Source organism: Myotis yumanensis, unplaced genomic scaffold (genome assembly GCF_028538775.1).
Source record: "Myotis yumanensis isolate MYYU_CA2020_CCGP unplaced genomic scaffold, mMyoYum1.0.hap1 SCAF_23, whole genome shotgun sequence".
Classification (NCBI taxonomy): domain Eukaryota; kingdom Metazoa; phylum Chordata; class Mammalia; order Chiroptera; family Vespertilionidae; genus Myotis; species Myotis yumanensis.
Genome location: NW_027223774.1, coordinates 11,084,657 through 11,106,338, shown reverse-complemented (window position 1 = coordinate 11,106,338; position 21,682 = coordinate 11,084,657). Strand labels below are relative to the sequence as shown.

General features: G+C 58.7%; 1 protein-coding gene across 1 annotated transcript; it reads left to right on the top strand.

The window, feature by feature from the left end:
• The first annotated feature begins 5,068 nt into the window (after positions 1 to 5,068).
• NPAS1 (neuronal PAS domain protein 1) lies at positions 5,069 to 21,621 on the top strand. The gene is made up of 11 exons (XM_070401665.1): positions 5,069 to 5,190; positions 5,591 to 5,826; positions 14,067 to 14,140; positions 14,405 to 14,494; positions 17,066 to 17,231; positions 18,363 to 18,478; positions 18,616 to 18,773; positions 19,160 to 19,266; positions 19,675 to 19,822; positions 20,576 to 20,670; positions 21,138 to 21,621. The coding sequence occupies exons 1-11, from the start codon at positions 5,069 to 5,071 to the stop codon at positions 21,599 to 21,601; spliced, it is 1,776 nt and encodes a 591-aa protein (XP_070257766.1). The 3' UTR covers positions 21,602 to 21,621.
• Positions 21,622 to 21,682: the final 61 nt, after the last annotated feature.

Sequence of the window (21,682 nt, the reverse complement as noted above, 5' to 3'; positions counted from 1 at the left end):
GGGGTCGGGCGGGGGACTCTGCAGGGCCCTGGCGTTCCCTTTCTCTCGAAGAGCAGCCCTTGGGTTGGGAGAGGAGGGGGCCCAGTGTCCTGAGGCCCCACAAGTCCCCCCTGAACCCACAAGGCCTCACAGTCCCTGACTCGGCCATCTCTGCAGCTGGAGCCTGGGCCAGGGTCAAGGTGACAGCAGAGTGACCAGGGGAGTGGACTGGCTTGTTTGCTGCTCGCTACCAATATTAGTGTCCCACCCGGCGTCACGTGTGGGCAGAGGCCGGCCTGATGATGCCCAGGCTGAGCCGCGCCCTGTGCTGTACCGAGCACAGTCTTCTTCTTCCGGCCGCTGTGGGCAGGTGACAGGTCCTCTATGAGGTTCGAGTTCTCCCTGACACCTTGGGTGGCCTAAAGGGGAGATGGAAGGCGGAGTGAGCAGCAGGAGGGGTGGGGCTGGGGTCGGGCAGAAGCAGGCACCGGGGACCACACCCAGGTGTCGAGTGACACTTAGGTGCGGGGCCTATTGAGTGGGGGGTGGGTTCTGTTTTTCTCTTATGACCCCAACTCCTTTACTCTTCCCAGTTCCCCGGCTCGGCCAGCCTCCCACAGTCGCACCTGCGCGTGGCACACACACCTGCTTGCTTGCTTTCTCCAGCACCTGGCTCCATCTGACACATCTTTTTTCTTGTTGTGTCTATTGTCTGACACCCCCACTGGCATGCCAGCTCGAGTGACGGGAGTCTCTGCCTGCCTCATACCTGCTGGATCTCTAGAGCCTCTGGCACACAGTAGGTGCTCAATAAATGTTGTTGGCTACATGGATGAAAACAGGACAACTCTGGGGCCAAACTGGACGGCCCAGGTCTCCAGTGACCCCCTCACCATCCATTTAGTGCTGTAGGTAAAGCTTCACTCTCAGAACTGATTCTGAGTCTGACCTCTCAAGCAATGCATTCCTGGGGTGCTGCACCCCAGTAACACCCCGGGGTGAAGGGAGACATCACCCTGACAGCTTGGCTCTCAGAACCCTGGCCTTGAAGCAGGCCTGCCCCTGGGACCCTCGCTTCACTAAGCGCAGGAGTGAAAGCAGGAGGGATTCAGATCAGACACGCTGTAGGACTTCCTGGGCAGCGAGTCTGTCTGTCGCAGGAGGCTCCAGGAGAAGGAGACAGCTCTGAGGCGCTTCGCCTGCTACTGGGACAAATACTCCCTTGGGAGCTCAGACGGGACACCTGCTCGCCTAACGTTCCTGCCTGGTCCCATTGAAGGGCTTTTTACAGATGACAGTGAGGCACACAGAGAGGACGGAAGTGGCCCAAACTCATACAAGTGGGGCCGGAAGTAGAATGTCAGCCGGCTGAGTCACCTCCTTAAGACTATGCTCTCCACCTCCCAATAGGGAAGAATGAAATGTGTAAGTAGAAGTCATTAGAATCTCCCAAACACACACACACACACACACACACACACACACATGCACACACACACGCTCTCAGTGCCTACAAAAATCCTTGACCCTCTCCTTGATTTCCCCTGATGACAGGGAGCTCACTACCTACCGAGGGCACATAATGTCATTCCCATCCCTCCCACCCGGGCTGCTCTGGAAGTAGTGGGGTATCAGAGCTTTGATGGGAAATGTCTCCAAGGCAGGGGAAGGGCCGGATAGCTGAGTGCAGCGGAGAGGTTGGGGAGCCAGGCCAGGGCAGGAGGGGTTGGATCTACGACCATGGTGGTCTCTGCTACCACACTCTCAGCTCCCCTAACAGCTCCCTCCCTCCCTTCAGACCCTGAGTGATAACTGCTCACTGCTTTGCCTGCCCGGTGCTGCACCAGCCCTCCGGGACTCCCCAAACTTTTGGCAAGAGGTTTTTGCTTGTTTAATGTTTTAACTGATTTGAGAGAGAGAAATATTGGTGGGTTTCCTCCTGCACGTCCCCTACTTGGAATTGAGCCTGAACCTGGGCATGTGCCCTGACCCAGAATCGAACCAGCGACCTCTGGGTGCCTGGGCGATGCTCAACCAACTGAGCCGCACCGGCCAGGGCTGTGGGTTCTTATGACAGGCTCCTGGGTGCCCAGCTGGAAGGCCCCAACCTCTTCCCACCTGCACCACCAGGGGGCGCAGACATCACAGGGCAGCCCCCCACGCCCCAGATGGGAACCTGAGACCCCAAATGATGTGTGTGTAAGTTTGTCAGGGATTTTGCATGGGTCTCTAGGTAAGAGGGTTTGCATCCGCGCCCTTGAGGGTGTATGTGTCTTTGGATGTATAGACGTTTGATCCAGCATATTTAATGCCCAGCTCTATTCTCAGTTTTTAGTGGCTTAACAGTGGATCTCAAACTTTCTTTTTAATCTCAGGACTTTTTTTTTATTCTTAGGGAAGACCAAAGAACTTCTTGTGTTTTGTAAGCCATATCAGAAATTAAAACAGAATTTTAAAGATAACGCTCGCTTTAAATAACAATAATAAACATCGTTACGGGTTAACACGGATTCGGTCTGTTTCACTATCACCTGCCACGCGGCTTCTGGAGAACTCCACGCACACGCCTGGGGAATGAGGTGCCAGGGGCAGAAAACGTCCCAGCGTGAGACTGTGACCGAGCAGACCCCCCCACCCCCGAGAGGGCCTGGGAACCGGGCCCGGGTCCCACTCCGCCAACCGCGGGGCCGGCTGGTTTCCGGCCCGCGATGGCGCGGGGAGGTGGTGCTGTAATGAGGTGAACCATCCACCCGCCGGGCGGCACCGGAAGCGGTGCCAGGAGCAGGGACAGCCCCCGGAGCTGGAATCCCTACCCTGACCCTAACGCGTCTCTCTGGGGGGAAACAGGGAACAATCATTGGCTGACAGGCCATCACCATCCGGCTAGACGGCCTCTCCAGGCCTCAGTGTCCCTGGCTGTAAGGTGGGCTCAGGAACAGAGCCCAGCTCAGAGCCTGGCCGTGGAGAGAGGATTAGCAGGACACAAGCGCTCGCTCCCAAGTCAACTCGGGTTACCGTGAGCGCGTTTAAGGGGGATCCCATCAGCCAGGGTTCGAGGTGCGTGCCCCGTTCTCCATCTGCCCAGCGGGGGAAAGGCCCCTGCTCAGGGCGAGCCCCCGCCTGCCTCTCCTAAGACTCCCGCCCCATTGTATTCGTTGCACTGGGGTCTCCTGGGAGCGTTTAAGTGCCTGGAGCCCCGAGCCAGGCTGCTGAAGGGGCGTGGGAGGGAAGGACGTGGACTCTCCTACCCGAGTGGAGAGGGCCTGCCTCGGACCGGAGTTCCCACTTATGATCCAATGCGGAGCTCGGATGTGGGGGTTCCCATCCCGTGGCGAGGGTGGGTGGTAGAGAGGGGACCCCAGGATCCTGAACTCTGACGTCCCTCTGTGTCCCAGTCCTGGTCCCTGAGAGGCCCGGTGCCAAGCCTGGCCCTAGAAGAGGAGGGTGGGCTGGGGTGCCGGGGTGCTGACACCCTGAAGTCCCCTCCTGGGAAATGAGGGTATCAAAGGCCTGGGTGTGCGTCCTGGAGGGGGCACTGACGCCTGGGTCTCCACACCTGCAGGGGGCTCGGGTGCGGGTGCCCGCCTTGTCAGAGGAGGTTGCTGGGGCCCCGGGTTCGCCTTGGGGGGCTCGGGCGCTAGCTCCTCCCGTGGAGTCTATAGATAGCGCCTGGACTACGATGTCCCCCCCACTGACTCGGGGTTCTCGTTCAGGTGGGAGGGGGCCGAACCCCCCATGGCTGGCAACCCCCACCCTGGAAAGGCCAGAGGGGCTGGCGCTGGGCTGGACCAGGGGGCGGGGCCTCGATGGGCGGGGCTCTGTCTGGCCCCGCCCCGCCCTCGGCGCTGTCCCCGCGTCTCCAAGTCTGCGAGGCCGCGGTGGGCGCCGAGAGCCGAGAGCCACAGCCCGCGCCCGCCGGGCCCGCCCCGGGGTCTATGGGGCCACCCCGCTGCGCCGCCGGGCCGGCCCCACGCCGCGCCCGGAACCCGCCCCGCAGCCAGGTAACGAGGCTGGGGTCCTGCGGGTGGGGAACGCCGCTGGCTGGCGCGAGGGGACGGGGAACACCTGGGTCCTGGAGGGACCGGAGGGACCGGAGGCCGGAACTCCAGCGTCCGGGGTGATCCGAACGCCCGTATCCCGGGGTTGGGGGAAGGGGCACACGATGTTTGTGGGTCCCGAGAAGTGGGGGGGGGGGGTATGGACACCTGGCTGCGGAGGCCCGGGCGCGCGGGTGCCGGGTGGGTAGGGGAATCCCGGACGCCAGACCTGGAGGGATTGATACCTAATTGAACGCGCGCCCGGTTCTCGGGGATCTGGGTCCAGGACCCCCGGGCCCGAGCGCTGGGTCTGCCCTGGGTGCGTCCTCGGCGGAGGCGCCGGCCCCTGCGTCGGGGGCCGGGTCCGCGCGCTCGGGTTCAGGGAGGAAGTTGTGGTGGCGGAGATTCGGTGGCCCGGACACAGGGTGCCACCCCAGGGGCTGGGGGAGGTCCCTGGGCAGACCATGGGGTGGGGGCCCCGCCCTGTGCCCCTACCTTCTGAGCCCAGCCCGGGAGATAGGCACGCCGCAACTCGGGGAACAGGACTCCGGGGTGGGCTTGGGGGCGGGTCCCCGGGCCGGAGGGGGCTCCGGGGGCTGGCAGCCCGCGCGCCCGGGCCTGGCCGCGCCCGCCCCCCGCCGGGCTTGGGCATGCCTGGCACGCAGCGCGCGGGCCGGTCGGATCCGTATGCGCGCCGCGTGCGCCCATTGGTATGCGGGAGCCGGCCCGGCGCGGGCGTGAGGCGGGCGCGCTGGCGGGCGGCGCGGGGGAGGTGGCGGCGGGGCACGTCCTCGCCCTGAGCTTCTCCCGGGCCCGGCGGGGCGAGAGCCGCGGGCTCCGTGGCGGGGCCCTCGCGGGGGGGAGACTGAGGCACCATCCGGCGGCAGCTCCTGGCTGGGACCCTGCGCCCCGCGCGGACCTCAGTTTCCCCAGCAGCTCTCCCGGGGTCCCCCTCGGACGCAGCGCTGCCTCGGGTTCCTTCCCGCCGCAGGAGACGCGGATCTCGAGTCCCGCCGGCTGCTCGGAGCCCGCCTGAGCGAGGCCCCGCGGCGATGGCGGCCCCCTGCCCCGGCGGCGGCGGCGGCGGCGAGGTCAGATGCGGGGCAGGACGCGGGGGCGGCGTCCCGTGGGACTTTCTGCCGGGGCTCACGGTCAAGGCCCCGCCCGGACCCTGGTGAGCGAAGCCCCGCCCCTCGGCCTGGCCCCGCCCCCAGCCGGCGCCCGAGTAGAATTCACACTCGCGTCCGCCCCATCCCGCGGGGCTAGAATTTCTTACCCGGAGTTGCTCCCCCGTCGTCCCGTAACCCACCCTCCCGCGTGGCGTTCCCAGCCCCTTCCTCAGTCCATACCCAACACTCCTCACCCCCCGTCCTTCCCCCCGACCCACCCTCACGTCGGTCCCCACCGCCGCTGGTGGAACTTCACACGCGGGTTCTGCCCCCACCTCCAGAGTCGAATCCGCTTCCAACGTCCCACCCCGTCCCCCAGGCCCCAGAGGCGGGGCTCCCCTCCCCCAGGCCCCGCATCCCCGAACCCCGGGCCCGGCTGAGACTCCCCGCGCGCCTCCCGCACAGCCTGCAGGCGCAACGCAAGGAGAAGTCCCGCAACGCGGCGCGCTCGCGGCGCGGGAAGGAGAACCTGGAGTTCTTCGAGCTGGCCAAGCTGCTCCCGCTGCCCGGGGCCATCTCCAGCCAGCTGGACAAGGCGTCGGTCGTGCGGCTCTGTGTCACCTACCTCCGCCTGCGCCGCTTCGCTGCGCTCGGGGCGCCGCCCTGGGGGCTGCGAGCCACCGGGCCCCCCGCCGGCCTCGGTGAGTGCGCACGCGCGGGGGTGGCGCGCGGAGGACCCGGGGTCCCAGGCGCCCGCCCGCCTTCGCCCAGCTCCTTGATACAGAGGGTGCATAGAGTTTGGAGTCAGACCTTTTGTGGGGTCCCTATCGGGTGTCTTACTCTCCAAGCCTCAGTGTATTCATCTGTGAAATGGGCACCCGGGGAGGAAAGATTTCAGGAATTCTGGCCTCATCAAGGGCTTGGTGACACCAGGGGTCATACTAGCGAATGCTGTTGCTTTTAGTAGCGGAGATGAATCATTGTTATCGCAAAGGAGACCCGCAGCTGCAGCTGCAGGAGTGGGTCAGAGGGGACCCGGCCTGGGCCTCCCACCCAGACCTGAGGGGACCCGGGGGGAACACATTTTGAAAGCGGCAGGGAAACAGCTCACGGGACACGACCCCGCATGTGACCCGGGCAGGCCACCGCATCTCTCTGTGCCTCATTTGTGAAATGCAATCATTATGAAACGTCTCCCTGAGGGCTAAGGAGAGGACCAACCAGGTAATATGTGTAAAGACCCCACATCACCGTAGCACAGAGTAAACAATCAATATGTGGCCACTGTTGCTGTCGGAGTGCCTGCAGGGCTGTTGGGAGCCTGTGCTTTACTGAGCACCTACTGTGTGCCTGCTGCTGTTCTGAGCTCTGGGATCCGGCAGGAAACAGACTAGATAGTCCCTGCGCTGGACAAGCTGACACCCTAGTGTCCAAGACACGATAACAAGTAATCAAAGAAACAGAATCTAGAATGCATAAATAGAGACGATGTAAAATACAGGTATATAGATGCCTACTTTTAAAAAAAACACATTTTTTTTTATTGATTTCAGAGAGGAAGGGAGAGGTGAGAGAGAGAGAGAAACATCAATGATGAGAGGGAATAATTGATCGGCTGCCTCCTGCACGCCCCCTACTGGGGACCGAGCCCATAACCCAGGCATGTACCCTTGACTGCAATCGAACCCGGGACCCTTCAGTCTGCAGGCCGACGCTCTATCCACTGAGCCAAACCAGCCAGGGCTAGATGCCTACTTTTATTATTATGCAGACTTTATTGACAGATACCTACAAGTGTATGTTATTACTCCTTTTTATGCATTACTGCTTTACTCTTATTCCTAGAAGATAGTGAATCGTATTAATCTAAGGTCACAGGGACAGGGCACCCCAGGCTACTCTCCCACTCCACAATAAGAGGTGTCCTTAGGGTGGGGTTGGGGGGGCTCCAATTCCCCTCCTGCCCCGGCCCCAGGGAGGAGGGGGGAGAGAAAATAGCATTGATTAAGTTCGCAATAAATCACCATTTAAATTTAAATAATCCGGCTTCCCAGGCGGTAATTAGGCGAATTGACTGGCACCGAGAGAATGCGGCATTAGAGCCTCTGATTACTGTCATTACCGCGAACAACATGTGTGCCCTGGGGATAAACATCTTGCCTATTGTCCCCGAGCCCAGGGAGAGAAGCGGGGAGAGAGCCCCACGGAAGCCCAGCACCTCCCCCCACACACACAATTACCTGGGTGGTGGGCAAGTCGGGGCCGGGGCTCGCTGAGTTCACAGCACTGAGGAGGCAGAGCTCCGACTTCATCAGCCCCTGCCTGTCCCCCAGAGCTGGTGGGGGAGAAACTGCAGGACGCCCTCTCATACCCCAACATTAGGAAGTTGGGGGCGTCTCTGGCTCTAAAGGTCTCCCAACAAGAGGCCACGTGCCTGCTTCCGTAGTTCAGATGGGTAACTGAGGACAGCATGTTAGCAGGAGTCAGAGAGCAAAGCATTGAGCCTCCCATTCTCCAAAGGAGGGGGATCCCATGACCTCCTCAATCACAGAAATAGTAACAGTAATAATACAGCAGCCCTGGCGGGTTTGGCTCAGTGGATAGAGCGACGGCCTGCGGACTGAAGGGCCCCAGGTTCGATTCTGGTCAAGGGCACATGCCTGGTTTGCGGGCTTGATTCCCAGTAGGGGGCGTGCAAGAGGCAGCCAATCAATGATTCTCATCATTGATATTTCTATCTCTTTCTCCCTCTCCCTTTCTCTCTGAAATCAATAAAGATATACTTTAAAATAATAATAATACAGCCCAGGTCAGATACTGCGCCCAGCACTGTATGTAAATTAGCTCGCTCAATCCTCTCAGAGGCCTGAGGAGGGAGGCCATGCTGATTCCCATTTCACAGAAGTAGGAAGCGGCCCAGCGGAAAGTCCAACTCGAGTAGCCTGGCTCCTCAGTTTACCTTCTCAACCACCATACTGGGCGTGGTTGTAGGTCTCCAGGGATGAGTACTCTCCTGCAGCTCTCTGCCTCTCTCTGGGCCTCAGTCTACCACAGTGATGGCGAACTTTTTGAGCTCGGCGTGTCGGCATTTTGAAAAACCCTAACTTAACTCTGGTGCTGTGTCACATATAGAAATTTTTTGATATTTGCAACCACAGTAAAACAAAGACTTATATTTTTGATATTTATTTTATATATTTAAATGCCATTTAACAAAGAAAAATTAACCAAAAAAATGAGTTCGTGTGTCACCTCTGACACGCGTGTCATAGGTTCGCCATCACTGGTCTACCATCTGTAAAATGAGACAACAGAGGTTAAAGTCTAGTTCTGTGCCTCGGAGTCTGGGGAGAAGACAGCCTTGATTTCAAACCAGCATTGCTCGTTTGTTCAACAAACACCATTGAACACCTCCCCTGTGCCAGGCACTGTTCTAGGTGCCGGAGACACAGCAGGGAACAGGACAAAGTCCCTGCCCTCAAGGGTCGGCCTATAGTTCCTGCGAGGTGGGCCCCCTGGCCCCCACCCCCTGACCTCACCTCCCCCTCTCACCTTTTCAACCCCCACTCTCAGCCCCAACACACACACTGGCTGTTCTTCAGAGAAGCTCGTACTCACCTCAGGGCCTTTGCACTTGCTGTGCCCGCCACCAGGGACTCCCTTCCCTCTGAATGTCCGCTCCTCAGTCAGGTCTTCCCTGATCATTCTTTTTTGTTTTTTGAAATATATTTTTATTGATTTCAGAGAGGAAGGGAGAGGGAGAGATAGAAACATCAATCATGGATTGGCTGCCTCCTGCATGCCTCCTACTGAGGATCAAGCCCACAACCCCGGCATGTTCCCTTGACCGGAATCACACCCGGGACCCTTCAGTCCGCAGGCCGATGCTCTATGCACTGAGCCAAACCAACTAGGGCTCCTTGACCATTCTACTAAAAATGGCCGCGGCCCAGCATTCCCTGTCTCCCTTTCCTGCCTTCTCTTTTCATAGCGCTATCATCTGACACTATGCATTTCTTTTGTTTATTGTGTGTCTCTCCCTCACGGCACCTTGTTCCCTGCGTCTGGGACACAGCAGACTCATCCCACAGCTGGGTGACTGGAATGGAATGAGGGGAGAAAGAGTGAATCTTAATTCACAAGCCAGGCTTGACCTCTCTGAGGACGTGACCTTTGGGCTGAGCGGAAAAGGAGGTGAGGGAGGAAGCTATGAGAAAGCTGGGCGGGCTTCCAGGCGGAGGGAGCGGCAGTGCAAAGGCGCGGAGGCCGCTGGACTCGGCTTGCTGGTTGGAGGGAGTCTGGAGAGGAGAAGTGAGGCAGGGAGTGGTCAGCAGGGGCCTGGGCCTACAGGGCCCCATGGGCTGTGGTGAGGACTTTGTCTGTTACCCCGAGCGAGATGGGAGCCATGGTGATGGGGGGGTGTGAGTGGGAGCAGGGAGCCCCTTAAGGAGGTGAGTGCAGTGATCTGGCTGGGAGGCGGGGCAGCTGGGCCAGGGTGGGGGCTACGGGATGACAGGTGGTTGGATTCAGCTGATGCCGTGAGGGTATAGCCCATAGGACTTACAGAAAATGGATACAGGTGTGAGAGACAGAGAGGGGTCAAGGTGCAGGGCAAGGAACCACCCGAAGGGTAGAGGTACCCCAGGTTATCCATAGTAACACTGCTAAGAACAGTGGCAGGACTCAGGGATTAGGCACCTACTGTGTGCCTGGCTCTGTGCTACTTACATGCACAAACCCATTCTGCTCGCTCACTGGCCCCATTTTACAGATGAGGCTGAGGACAAGTAGAGGCAGAAATGCCCCCTCCAGCCCTCAGGCCCACACCCCCTGATTGTGGTGGGGTGGTTCCTTCTCTCCGGCCTTGGCCTTCATAGGTAATGAAGTTCCAGCCCTTCTTCCCTTCCTCCACCCCACCTCCCACAGCAATCCCTCCGGACAATTGGGATGGGAAGTGGAGGGGGGCTCCTAAGGCCTGGGAGAGGCCTTCAGGCCCCAATCTGTAAGGGATGGTGGCAACTGGGACCGTTTTTTCTTCTCCAGCAGAATCAGGCTCCAACAGCCCTAACCGGTTTGGCTCAGTGGATAGAGCGTTGGCCTGTGGACTCAAGGGTCCCAGGTTCGATTCCGGTCACGGGCACCAAAAAAAAAAAAAAAAAAAGAATCAGGCTCCAACAAAAAACAGCAAATGTTTGTTGAATGAGTGAGTGATTGGTTGAGGTTTGGACGTGAGGAGAGGGCACATCTAGGAGTAATGAGGGGGGCAAATCTGGGAGTAACTACCTTGGGGACAGAGAAATTGAGGTGTGTGGGGAGGAGAGGAGGAGACACAGGGCCGGGGGTTGGGAAACTGGAGGGTTTGGGGTGGGAGAGCCTGGGGGCAGGGAGGCGCACCGGGCTGTGATGGGACAGCCCCCCGCGCTCCCCATCCCAGGGGACCGCCCGGTGTTTTGGGGGGAACAGCCAGTGGCTGAGCCCTCCCCACACGCCCGCCCGGGCCCCACGCGCCCATTAACGCTGTTAATTGCAGCCGTTCAGTCTGACCTGGGCTGATCCTCTGAGAGGGAAAATGAAGGAATTAGCAAAAATGACAGGGGAAAATTGCAACAATTAGCAGGCAGCATTGTTCCCGCCTGTCACCCGGCTTGTTCGCGCTGCATCTCGGGGGAGGGGTCCCCGTGAACCACCCCACTCCCCGCTCCCAGTTATTGTTCCTGGAGCTCCCGGCGAGGGTGGAAGAAGGATGTAACGGCGCGGGGTTGGGAGAGCGCCGGGAGGAGGGGGCGTGGCCTATCCATCAGGGGGCGGGGCTGGCGGGGGGCTGCGCCCTGATTGGCGGAGGGGCGGGTCTTCGCCGCCGGGTGTTTTGATGGTCGGGAAACAACAATAGTAATCACACTATTAATACGCATTGTGGCTCCGCATTTCCCCGCACCTGCTGTGGGTCGGGCCGTGCGAGGCCCTTTCTAGAAGCTCCTTGAGCTGCCTGAATGCTCAGCCAGCCTGGGAGGGCTGCGCTCTCGGCGAACCCACTTGGCAGAGGAGGAAACTGAGGCACGGAGAGGTGAAGGGACTGGCCCCAGGGCAGGCACACAGCCAGAGAGGGACAGCCTGCGCCTGGACGCCGGACCTGGACCCAGCCCTGCGAGAGCCAGGCGCCTGAGGACCCTGGAGGTCACCGAACCCTTCACCTGGCGCCCCAGTCTGGGCCTGGGGGCCTTGGGGGGTCGTTCTCCACAGGGTCAGGGAGGGGGTCACCCCCACAGGGGTCTGGGCCCTCAGCTCCTGCCTGGGGGGCCGGGCCGGGCCTCCTCTCTCTGCCTCATTGGCCATGGCTCTTTCTGCCCTTTCCCTGTCTCTCTCTGTGGCCTCGTTTCCTGGGCCTCTCCATCTCTTTGTCTCTCTTCCTCAGTTTCTATGTCTGTGTATGTCTCTGTCCCTATCTTTTTTTTTTTAACTTTTTAAAAATGTTTTTATTGACTCTTATTTATTTATTTATTTATTTATTTTTTTTTTAACATATTTTATTGATTTTTTACAGAGAGGAAGGGAGAGGGATAGAGAGTTAGAAACATCGATGAGAGAGAAACATCGATCAGCTGCCTCCTGCACATCCCCCACCGGGGATGTGCCCGCAACCCAGGTACATGCCCTTGACCGGAATCGAACCTGGGACCTTTCAGTCCGCAGACCGACGCTCTATCCACTGAGCCAAACCGGTTTCGGCTGTTTTTATTGACTTTTAGAGAAAGAAGAAGGGAGAGGGAGCGAGAGATAGAAACATTGATGAGAGAGAGGCATAGATCGGCTGCCTCCTGCACGCCCCATACTGGGGATTGAGCCCACAACCAGGCATCAAACCAGGGATCTCTTGGTTCTTGGTTCTTGGCTCAACCACTGAGCCACAATGGCCAGGCCCTACCTCTTAAAAATTTTTTTTTATTGAGGTAAAATTTATAACATGAAACTCATCATTTTAAAATGTACCATTTAGTGTGACATTTAGTACATTCACAATGTTGGGCAACCATCACTTCTGTCTAGTTCCAAAACATCTTCATCATCGCCCTAAAACCCTGTACCCCTCAGCAGTCACGCCCCTCCCCCTCCCCCAACTCCAGCCCTGGCAGCCACCAATCTGCTTTCTGTCTCTAGGGATTTGTCTATTCTGGACATTTCATATAAGTGCAGTCATCCTATATAATAAAGAGCTAATATGCTAATTAAACCGGATGGTGGAACGACCTTCTGGAATGACCAGTGGGTGGGGCCGCGAGGGCCGAGCTCCTGGCACAACTTTGGTGCATTGGGTCTCTAATACAAATATATGTCCTCTCAGGCTTGGCTTGTCTCGCTTAGCACAATGTGTTCAAAGTTCACCGAAGTCGTAGCTAGGATCACTGCTTCATTCCTTTTTATTGCTGAATAATATTCCATGGTCTGAATACAGCACGTTCTGTTTACTCATCAGTTAATGGACATTTGTTTCCCCCTTGGGCTGTGGGGAATACTGCTGCGGTGAACATTTATGTACAAGTACTTGCTAGGGCATGTGTTTGATGCTTTGGGGCACATGCCCACAAGCGGAATTGCTGGGTCAGATGGTAATTCCATGTTGAACTTACTGAGGACCCACCGCACTGTTTTCCAGAGCAGCTGTGCCATTAGCATTCCCACCAGCAATGCACGGGCGAGGGTGTGGGTGTGCAATTTCTGCACAGCCTCGCCTGGCACCTATTTTCTGTGTGTGTGTGCGTGTGCGTGTGTGTGTGTGTGTGTGTGTGTGTCTAGCTCTCCTAGTGGGTGTGAAGTGGTCTCTCATTGTGGTTTTGATTTGCATTTTGCTAATGACTAGTGAGTTTAAGCATCTTTTCATGGGCTTATTAACCGTTTGTAGATCTTGTTTGGAGAAATGTCTATTCAGGTCCTTTGCTCATTTTTCAATTGGGTTGTTGTCGAGCTCTCATGTCCTTATCTCTTTCTCTGTTCCTTTGGATCTCTCTGTACGGTTCTCTGCCCTTTTAGTTGTCTCTCTGTGCCTTTGTCTCTCAATCTCTGCGTGTGCTCTGTCTCTGCGTGTGTGTCTCTTTCTCCTTTTCAGTCTCCTCTCTGCCTCCTTCTCATCCTGCCGGTCTCAGCTCAGCTACCCCCTGCCCCCTTCAACAGGCCTCACCACCTTCCTCCTAATTTCACATAATCTATTTCTTTCTTTATTCTTTAATCCTCACCTGAGGATATTTTTCCATTTATTTTAGAGAGAGTAGAAGAGAGAGGGAAAGACAGAGAGGAATATCGATGTGAGAGAAACACATCGATTGGTTGCCTCTTGCAAGAGCCCCGACCAGGGCCCGGGCCCGGAGGGTGCCTGCAACCAAGGAATGTGCCCTTGACCAGACTCAAACCCAGGACCCTTCAGTCCACAGGCCAATGCTCTACCCACTGAGCCAAACCGGCTAGGGCCACATCATCTATTTGATTCTTCAGAGCACAAATGATAATTCCTTGTTCATTTTTTACTTGTTTATGTGCCATGGCCTGGGTGTCTGTGAGGGTAGGACCAGGCTGTGTGGGTCACCGCGGTGTTCCCAACACAGAGCCTGGCCACAGGAGCTGGGGAGAGTTTGCTGAATGAATGAATGAATGGATGGATGGATGGATGGATGGATGAACGGATGAATGAATGAATGAATGAATGAATCCCTTTCTGTATCCTCTGGTGTCTGTCTGTCTCTCTGTTTGTCCAGCCTACCTCTGCCCCTCTCACTCCTCCCCACATCCCAGGTCTCTCCCCCGCAGGGCCTGGGGCCCCTCAATACCCCATGATGGCTCAGGACTGGGAGGAAGAGAGGAAACTGGTAGCCTGGTTCCCTGGGGTCCTTCCCCAAAAGGCCAGGGTCGGCCAGACCGCAGGCCCCGGCCTCACCGGTCCCTCTGTCCCCAGCCCCAGGCCGAAGGGGCCCCGTGGCACTGGTCTCCGAAATCTTCGAGCAGCACCTGGGAGGACACATCTTGCAGGTGAGGCCCCTTCCCTACCTGCTGCTCAATGCTGCCACCTGGTGGCCTCCTCGGAGAACAGCACCCTCTCTCCCGCATCCATCGCAGGAGAGCGCCAGGCCTGGGAGGCGCATGCTGGGGGCCCCCTTCCTGCCTGCCCCTTCCCAGGGCCAGTGAGGCCCCGTCCTCCTCTCCCCAAAATAATCCATCCTGGCAGAGATAAGGTTTCAGAACCTCTTACAGACGCCAGGCCCTCCTCTCCCCGCCCTGTCTCTCCCACTCTAGTCCCTGGATGGCTTTGTGTTTGCCTTGAGCCAGGAGGGGAAGTTCCTCTACATCTCAGAGACCGTCTCCATTTACCTGGGTCTCTCACAGGTAAGGACCTCAGAAGGCTGCCTGGACTGGCGCCACCGCCACCTCCCTGGGCGGCCCAGGCATCCCCCTCCTCTCTCCTGACCTCACCATCCCAGCGTGAAAAAGGGACTGGATCCGTGGTTCCCAAAGTGCATTCCTTGGAACCCCACATGGCATCCAACATGGCTCCTCCTCGCGGTCAGAGCAGGGTTATCGAAGTCACAGGTCAAAGAAAAAATAATTTAAAAACAAAACAAACCCTAGCTGGTTTGGCTCAGTGGATAGAGCATCGGCCTGCAGACTGAAGGGTCCCGGGTTTGATTCTGGTCAAGGGCACATGCCCAGGTTTCAGACTCGATCCCCAGTAGGGGGTGTGCTGGAGGCAGCCAATCAATGATTCTCATAATTGGTGTTTCTATCTCTCTTCCTTCCTCTCTGAAGCCAAAAAAAATATTTAAAAACAAAACAAAAAAGCCGAAACCGGTTTGGCTCAGTGGATAGAGCGTCGGCCTGCGGACTGAAGGGTCCCAGGTTCGATTCCGGTCAGGGGCATGTACCTGGGTTGGGGGACATCCCCAGTGGGAGATGTGCAGGAGGCAGCTGGTCGATGTTTCTCTCTCATCGATGTTTCTAACTCTCTATCTCTCTCCCTTCCTCTCTGTAAAAAATCAATAAAATATATTTTAAAAAAATAAAAAATAAAAACAAAATAAAAACAAAACAAAAAGTAACAGGTCAATTTGAAAGAAGCAAATTAGCAGAAAGACCAGTTTGCCCATGAGTGGTGGCCAAATACACCATATTTACCCAAACGTGTTTCTTCTTAACAGTTTTAAAAGATCACAACAATTTGTACAGGTGGGGCTTGGGATCTTCGAGCGCTGGAAGGTTTTCTGTGGCGTTTGAAAGCCCCTGTGTCCGGAGTCCTGGCTCCGTGTGGCATCGTAGGCCTTGCTATTGGATCAATATACAGTATTGATCCAGTCAATGCCAATTGCCAGCAACTTTTATCGTTTTTAGAAAGATTTCGGCGGTTGGTAAATTTCGACAATTCAGTGCCTTGGCCTCTGTGAGCAGCTTTTAGTGAGTTGCTGATTTCTGGAGGAGGATGAACCTGAAGGGAGGGAGGGAGAGGGAGGGGAGGCTTGAAGCTGGTGTGGGAAGGGCTGGATGAGGGGAGGAGTTCAGGGGATGACCCCAAGCCCTGGGGTGGTGGGAGCTGTGGGAGGTCTTTTTTTTCTTTTGAATTGTTGACATTATTACAGATGTCTCTCACCCCCCCCCCCTTCCCCTTCCCCACCTCCACCAGCTCTGGGAGATGTCTGAGGGAGGAGGGCCATGGCCAGATGAGAAACCTCTGGAGGCTCCCCATTTGAGTGGGGACTGAAGGCCAGATGATCAGAGAGGATGCTGGGGCAGGAACACAGTGGGGAGAATACGGGGCCTGGATAGGGGAGATGTGGGACTGCTGCAAGACTGGGGGCGGGGGATTGAATTCAAAAGTCTGCCTGACTGAAATGTCCTAATTCCACCGTTTGTATCTTGAATCCCATTCCTGCTGGGAAATCCTGTGGTTCATTTCAGGGCACAGCTGTTTGCTGTGAGGCTATGGCACCTCCCCATCCCAACTCCCTACACAGCTTCTTGTTTTAATAAAATATATTTGTACTGATTTCAGAGAGGAAGGGAGAGGGAGAGAGAGAGATAGAAACATCAGTGATGAGAGAGAATCATTGATCGGCTGCCTCCTGCACGCTCCCCACTGAGGATCGAGCCCGCAACCCGGGCATGTGCCCTTGACTGGAATCGAACCTGGGACCCTTCAGTCCACAGGCCGACGCTCTATCACTGAGCCAAACCGGCTAGGGCCCTACACAGCTTCTTAGCAGAGTAGGCGGGGCAGAAAATCCTTAATGATCACTGGCTTTGACGTGGGAGGACAGAGGAAGAGCCCAGGTTAGCCTCCTCCTTTACAGATGTTCCTTTTGTCCTGGCCCCAGCAGGGATAGAGCTGGGCCTGCGCACTGAAGGGTCCAGGTCCATTCCGATTCCCAGTCAAGGGCACATACCCGGGTTGCTCGATTCAATGCAGCCTTCGGGAAGCAACCAAGCAATGTAACTCTCTCACACACATTGATGTCTCTCTCTCTCTCTCCTCCCCTCCCACTCTCTCTAAAAAAAAAAAAACCAATGGGAAAAAATATCCTCAGGTGAGAAAGTTTAAAAAAACTTTTAAAAAAATTCTAATAAAAACACAAGACTGGCACTAAGTACTCCTGCCTGTAAGCCAGTGGTTCTCAACCTTCCTAATGCTGCGACCCTTTCATACAGTTCCTCATGTTGTGGTGACCCCGTTTCATTGTTACAAATTGAACATAATTAAAGCATAGTGACTAATCACAAAAACAATATGTAATTATATATGTGTTTTCCGATGGTCTTAGGCAACCCCTGTGAAAGGGTCGTTCGACCCCGGAAGGGGTCGCGCCCACAGGTTGACAACCGCTGCTAAGCTTATGAACAGTTGGCCAAACGGGAGGGCGGGTGGCTGCGCGCACCTTACCCGCCTGTATTCCTCCCCTTCGCCGGCAGGTGGAGCTGACGGGCAGCAGCGTCTTCGATTACATCCATCCCGGGGACCACTCAGAGGTCCTGGAGCAGCTGGGACTGCGGACCCGGACCTCCGGGCCCCCCACCCCGCCCTCCATCCCCTCCTCTTCCTCCTCTTCCTCATCGCTTGCCGATACTCCTGAGATCGGTAATTCCAAAGGCCCCCAAAGAATGAGGCCTGATGCAGGGACAACCGGTACATTGTATCCAGCGATGTTACATGTAAACCAAACCCATTCTCCTTAGGGTTGTGCAAAACAAGCTTTTAGAGTCTAAATTGGAGCAGGAAGACTTGGCCCCCTAAGATTGCCTGAATCCCCAAGTTTTGAGCTTTAGAAAGATCCCTCTGGCAGCCTGTGGGTGACAGGTAAATAGCGGTGCACGCTCACTGGGCATTCATTTACATGTGCTGAGCCTGTAACTACACAATTTCATGGAATCCTAACCACCATCCCACAGAGCAGGGCCCGTTATTCTCGTCGTTTTACAGGGGGGAAACTGAGGCCCAGCACAGCGAGGTTAAGTTACCTGTCCGAGGTCACAGCTGTAAGTGGAGCTGGATTCCAACCCCGGCTGGTCTGGCTCCGGGATCTAGTGTGCTCCTCACCCTTCTTTCCAATGGAAAATTCCGTGGAAAATTCCACTCCATGCGGAGGAGGCGGGTGTTAGATTACCCGACAGTTCCTTTTAGCTCCCAGGTGTGGAGGGGGCTGTGAGGTCAACTTTCCTGTAAATAAGTTTTTCTTACATGGGGTTTGCTTTGCACCAAAACCATCTGAGTTGTCAGCAGTGATTGCAAGTTTGGGGAGACGTGTGGGGCTGTGATGATGTCTGCACCTGAATTTGAGGCCCAGGGTCATCTGGGTGTGAGCACATTTATGACTGTACCAGGGGCTTATAGACCAGTCGCTATTTGCGAGTCTTCTCTGTTGCTACACCCTGATGCCCTGCTCTGCGCCCGGCTCTGTGCTGGGCAGGGCTGGGGACACAGTAGTGACGACAGCCCCAACCCCACCCTCCCAGGGCCTAGGCCCAGCTGGGGCAGGTGTGGTGAAGACCCCAGAGGGGCTCCGACCCAGCTGGGCGTCCTCGCCAGGGTCCCGGAGTCAGAGCTGAGCCTGAGAAAGGCCGCTGCATGGAGGGGGGTCAATGTAGACGCCAATGAGCTCGTAGAACCGTCAGGTGGGTGGGCCTCTGGCTCGCTCTGAAGGGGGCGGGGAGGGGGCGCCTCTGTGTGTTTCCTCCCCAGGAGCCCACAACTCTCCTTCACTCCGCCCAGAGGCCAGCCCCACCGAGGTGCCCCCCTCCTCCCGGGCCCAGGAGCGCTCCTTCTTCGTCCGCATGAAATCCACCCTCACCAAGCGCGGTCTGCACGTCAAGGCCTCGGGGTACAAGGTGGGCGTGAGCTCCCTGCACAGCCTCTGACCCCGCGTCCTCGCCGCCCCGGGAGCTCCCGCACTCCTGCCGGCCCTGCCCCACGCCCAGCCCGCCCCCCCCCCCGCCCCTCCTCCAAGCGCACCCACCGCCCGCAGGTCATCCACGTGACCGGCCGCCTCCGGGCCCGCGCCCTGGGCCTCGTGGCCCTCGGCCACACGCTGCCCCCGGCCCCGCTGGCTGAGCTGCCTCTGCACGGCCACACGATCGTCTTCCGGCTCAGCCTGGGGCTCACCATCCTCGCCTGTGAGAGCAGGTACCGGGGCGGGGCGCACCCGCACCGCGAGGCTGGGCACTGGGGGCCGCGGGAGGCGGGAGAGCAGCGGAGGGAGAGGGTAGACTGGGGGTGGGGGGCGGCTCTGAGGACGAGGGCTGTGCCTCCGGAGGTCCGCGCGCTCCCTCGGGGGCGCCCTCCGCAGAGCTTCGCCGCTCCTGGCCCGTCTCTGTCCTGCACCCGCGATGGGGAAAAGGGACAGTGAGATGGGACCCTCGCCCGGTGCCACCTGCCGGTTGCCTGGAGCCAGGCCAGGAGAGACGCGATTGCAGCTTATAGAGGGGAAACCGAGGCTCCAGAGTGAGTGGCGACCCGAGGGGACGGCAGAGCCGATCTCCCCCTCCCCCTCTTGTCTCCCCCTCCCCCAGGGTCAGCGAGCACATGGACCTGGGGCCCGCCGAGCTGGTGGGCCGAAGCTGCTACCAGTTTGTCCACGGACAGGACGCAGCCAGGATCCGCCAGAGCCACCTGGACCGTGAGGACCTCCCCCGGCTGGGCCGCCCCAGGCCTCAGCCCCCGCTCCCCGAAGTCCTACTCAGGGGGTGACCAGCCCCTCCTGTTACCAACCCCAGGGCTCAGCTCAGCACAGAGAGCAGCAGGGAGCCCTGAGCGGGGAGGGCGCGGATGGGAGCCGGGTTGGCTGTGGGCCTCTGACCCACCCGACGCCAGGTGCTGCCTTCTGACTGGCTCCGTCTCCCTCTGTATGTTGCCTTTCTCTTCTCCCACCACCTCATCCTTCCTGTCTCCCCTGTCCCTCTCCGCACCTGCCTCCCCATCTTTCCTGCCCCATCTGTCTCCTCTGCCCACCTGTCTCCTCTCCCTCCGCCTGTCCTCCTGTCTGTCTCCCCATCCCTTCTGGCCGCCCTGCCCCTGCTGGGCCCAGTGCTGGACAAGGGCCAGGTGGTGACCGGGTACTACCGCTGGCTGCAGCGCGCGGGGGGCTTTGTGTGGCTGCAGTCCGTGGCCACCGTGGCTATGAATGGGAAGAGCCCCGGGGAGCGCCACGTGCTCTGGGTCAGCTACGTGCTCAGGTGAGGGCTGCACCCGCCCGTCCCACGGGGGCTGGGCCCACAGAGAGGGCTCTAGCAGGGGACAAGCTGGGAGCAGGAAGGGGACGGGGACAGAGCAAAGGCCCGGAAGCAGAGTGTCCTTGCTGCAGGAGACAGAGGAATGGGGAGCGGATGACAGTATCGGCCAGTGAGGCCGGTCTGCGGCGGCCTCAGGCCCAGGCTGAGAGACTGGACCCGATCCTGGGGCACTGGGGAGCCATGGCGGAGTTTAGAGGTGGAGAGGGTCACAGTCAAACCTGCTTTGGGAAAGCGTCCGTCCGTGTGTCCCGCCCCCCCCGCCCCCCCCCCCCCCCGCCTTGCTGTGAAGAGGGAGGAAGCTGGGGCAGGTCCTGGGGAACACCAGGCCACGCAGGGGAAAAGAGGTAGCCACGCCTCTGTCCTTGCTGGGCCTGGACCCCGCCCCAGAGGGGCAGCAGTTTGGAAGGAAGACACTGGCACCAGTTGAGCAGCAGGAGCCTGGGGACACCTCAGGGTGACATCCAGGGCCACACCGGTGTGGCCTCGGGGTGGGGCCAAGCTGGGCGACAAGCCAGCTTGGAGTCTGGGGTCCAGTCATGAGGCCTGAGTGCTTTGGGGTGGAGACGCTATGCTCGCTGGGGCGGGGCTGTTCTGCACTCAGATGGGGAGGGGGAGTCTACACCCACAGCCTGGGGGGACAAAGGGAGTCCATCCTCACCCAGGAACCTGGCCCCAACCCCACCTGTCTCGTCTCAGCCAAGCGGAGGGCGGCCACACACCTCTGGACGCCTTCCAGCTTCCAGCCAGCGCAGCCCGCGAGGACGTGTCCAGCCCAGAGCCGGAACCCGCAGGTGAGCCCCCTCCCACCGACCCTGGAGGCTCCCAGTGACCCCTGGCCCCTGGGCTGTCCAGAAGCCACTAGCCACAGAGGGCTGCTGCTTACGTTAAAACCAAAAATTCAGGTTCAGTCAGACTCGCCACACTTCAGGCATCTGTAGCCATACGTGGCCAGCGGCCCAGGCGTTGTATGGCGTAGACACGGCGCATCCTGGTATCCTGGAAAATTCTGTTAGCCCCGGGCGAGGCCAGGGTTTCTCAGTCTCCGCTCCACTGCGTTGGGGACCAGGCGACCCTTTGCTTGGGGGCTGCCCTGTGATTGGGGGGTCCTCAGCAGCATCCCTGGCCTCTCTCCACTGGATGCCAGGAGTCCATCCCCTGGGGGAACCCACCCCAGCAGAGACCCACTGAGTCACGCCACAGATGGCCAGCCTGAGGGCTGGGCACGCGCACACACAGCGCCCTTCAAATCTTCTTCCAGAGCCAGCGCCCCCAGTGCAAGGGAAGCAGGCTGCCCCCCCAGACAAGGAGGAGGCCCCCCAGACCCAGGGCAAGTGCATCAAAGTGGAGCCTGGCCGTGGGGACACGAAAGACCCGGAGGACAGCGGAGACGAGGAGCCAGCTGGCCACGCAGCCCCGCCACGGCGCGAGTTCGCGTCCGTCATCCGGGCAGGGGCCCAGAAGCAGGACCTCGTGCGGCCGTGGGGCCTGGTGCCTCCTGGGGACGCCTCCCCTGCCCTGCTCCAGGCCGGCTTCCTGCCCCCGGTCGTGCGGGGCCTGTGCACGCCTAGCACCATCCGCTACGGCCCCACGGAGCTGGGCCTCATGTACCCACATCTGCAGAGGCTGGGCCCAGGCGCCCCCTTCCCAGAGGCCTTCTACCCACCCCTGGGCCTGCCCTACCCGGGGCCCACGGGCACCAGGGTGCAGCGGAAGGGGGACTGAGGACTAGGAGAGCCTCCGACAGAGCTGGACCCTGAGGGGAGGGGGTTGCCGGCCCTCAGCGGGCGGGGGACAGGGCTCCAG

What these genes read in the sequence shown, in the direction of transcription:
- NPAS1 (XM_070401665.1), top strand. Translation starts at nt 5,069, where the DNA reads ATGGCGGCCCCCTGCCCCGGCGGCGGCGGCGGCGGCGAGGTCAGATGC. An exon ending in CGGGCCCCCCGCCGGCCTCG is followed by an intron (nt 5,827 to 14,066) that starts GTGAGTGCGCAC and finishes CTCTGTCCCCAG; the next exon opens with CCCCAGGCCGAAGGGGCCCC. An exon ending in TCAAGGCCTCGGGGTACAAG is followed by an intron (nt 18,479 to 18,615) that starts GTGGGCGTGAGC and finishes CACCGCCCGCAG; the next exon opens with GTCATCCACGTGACCGGCCG.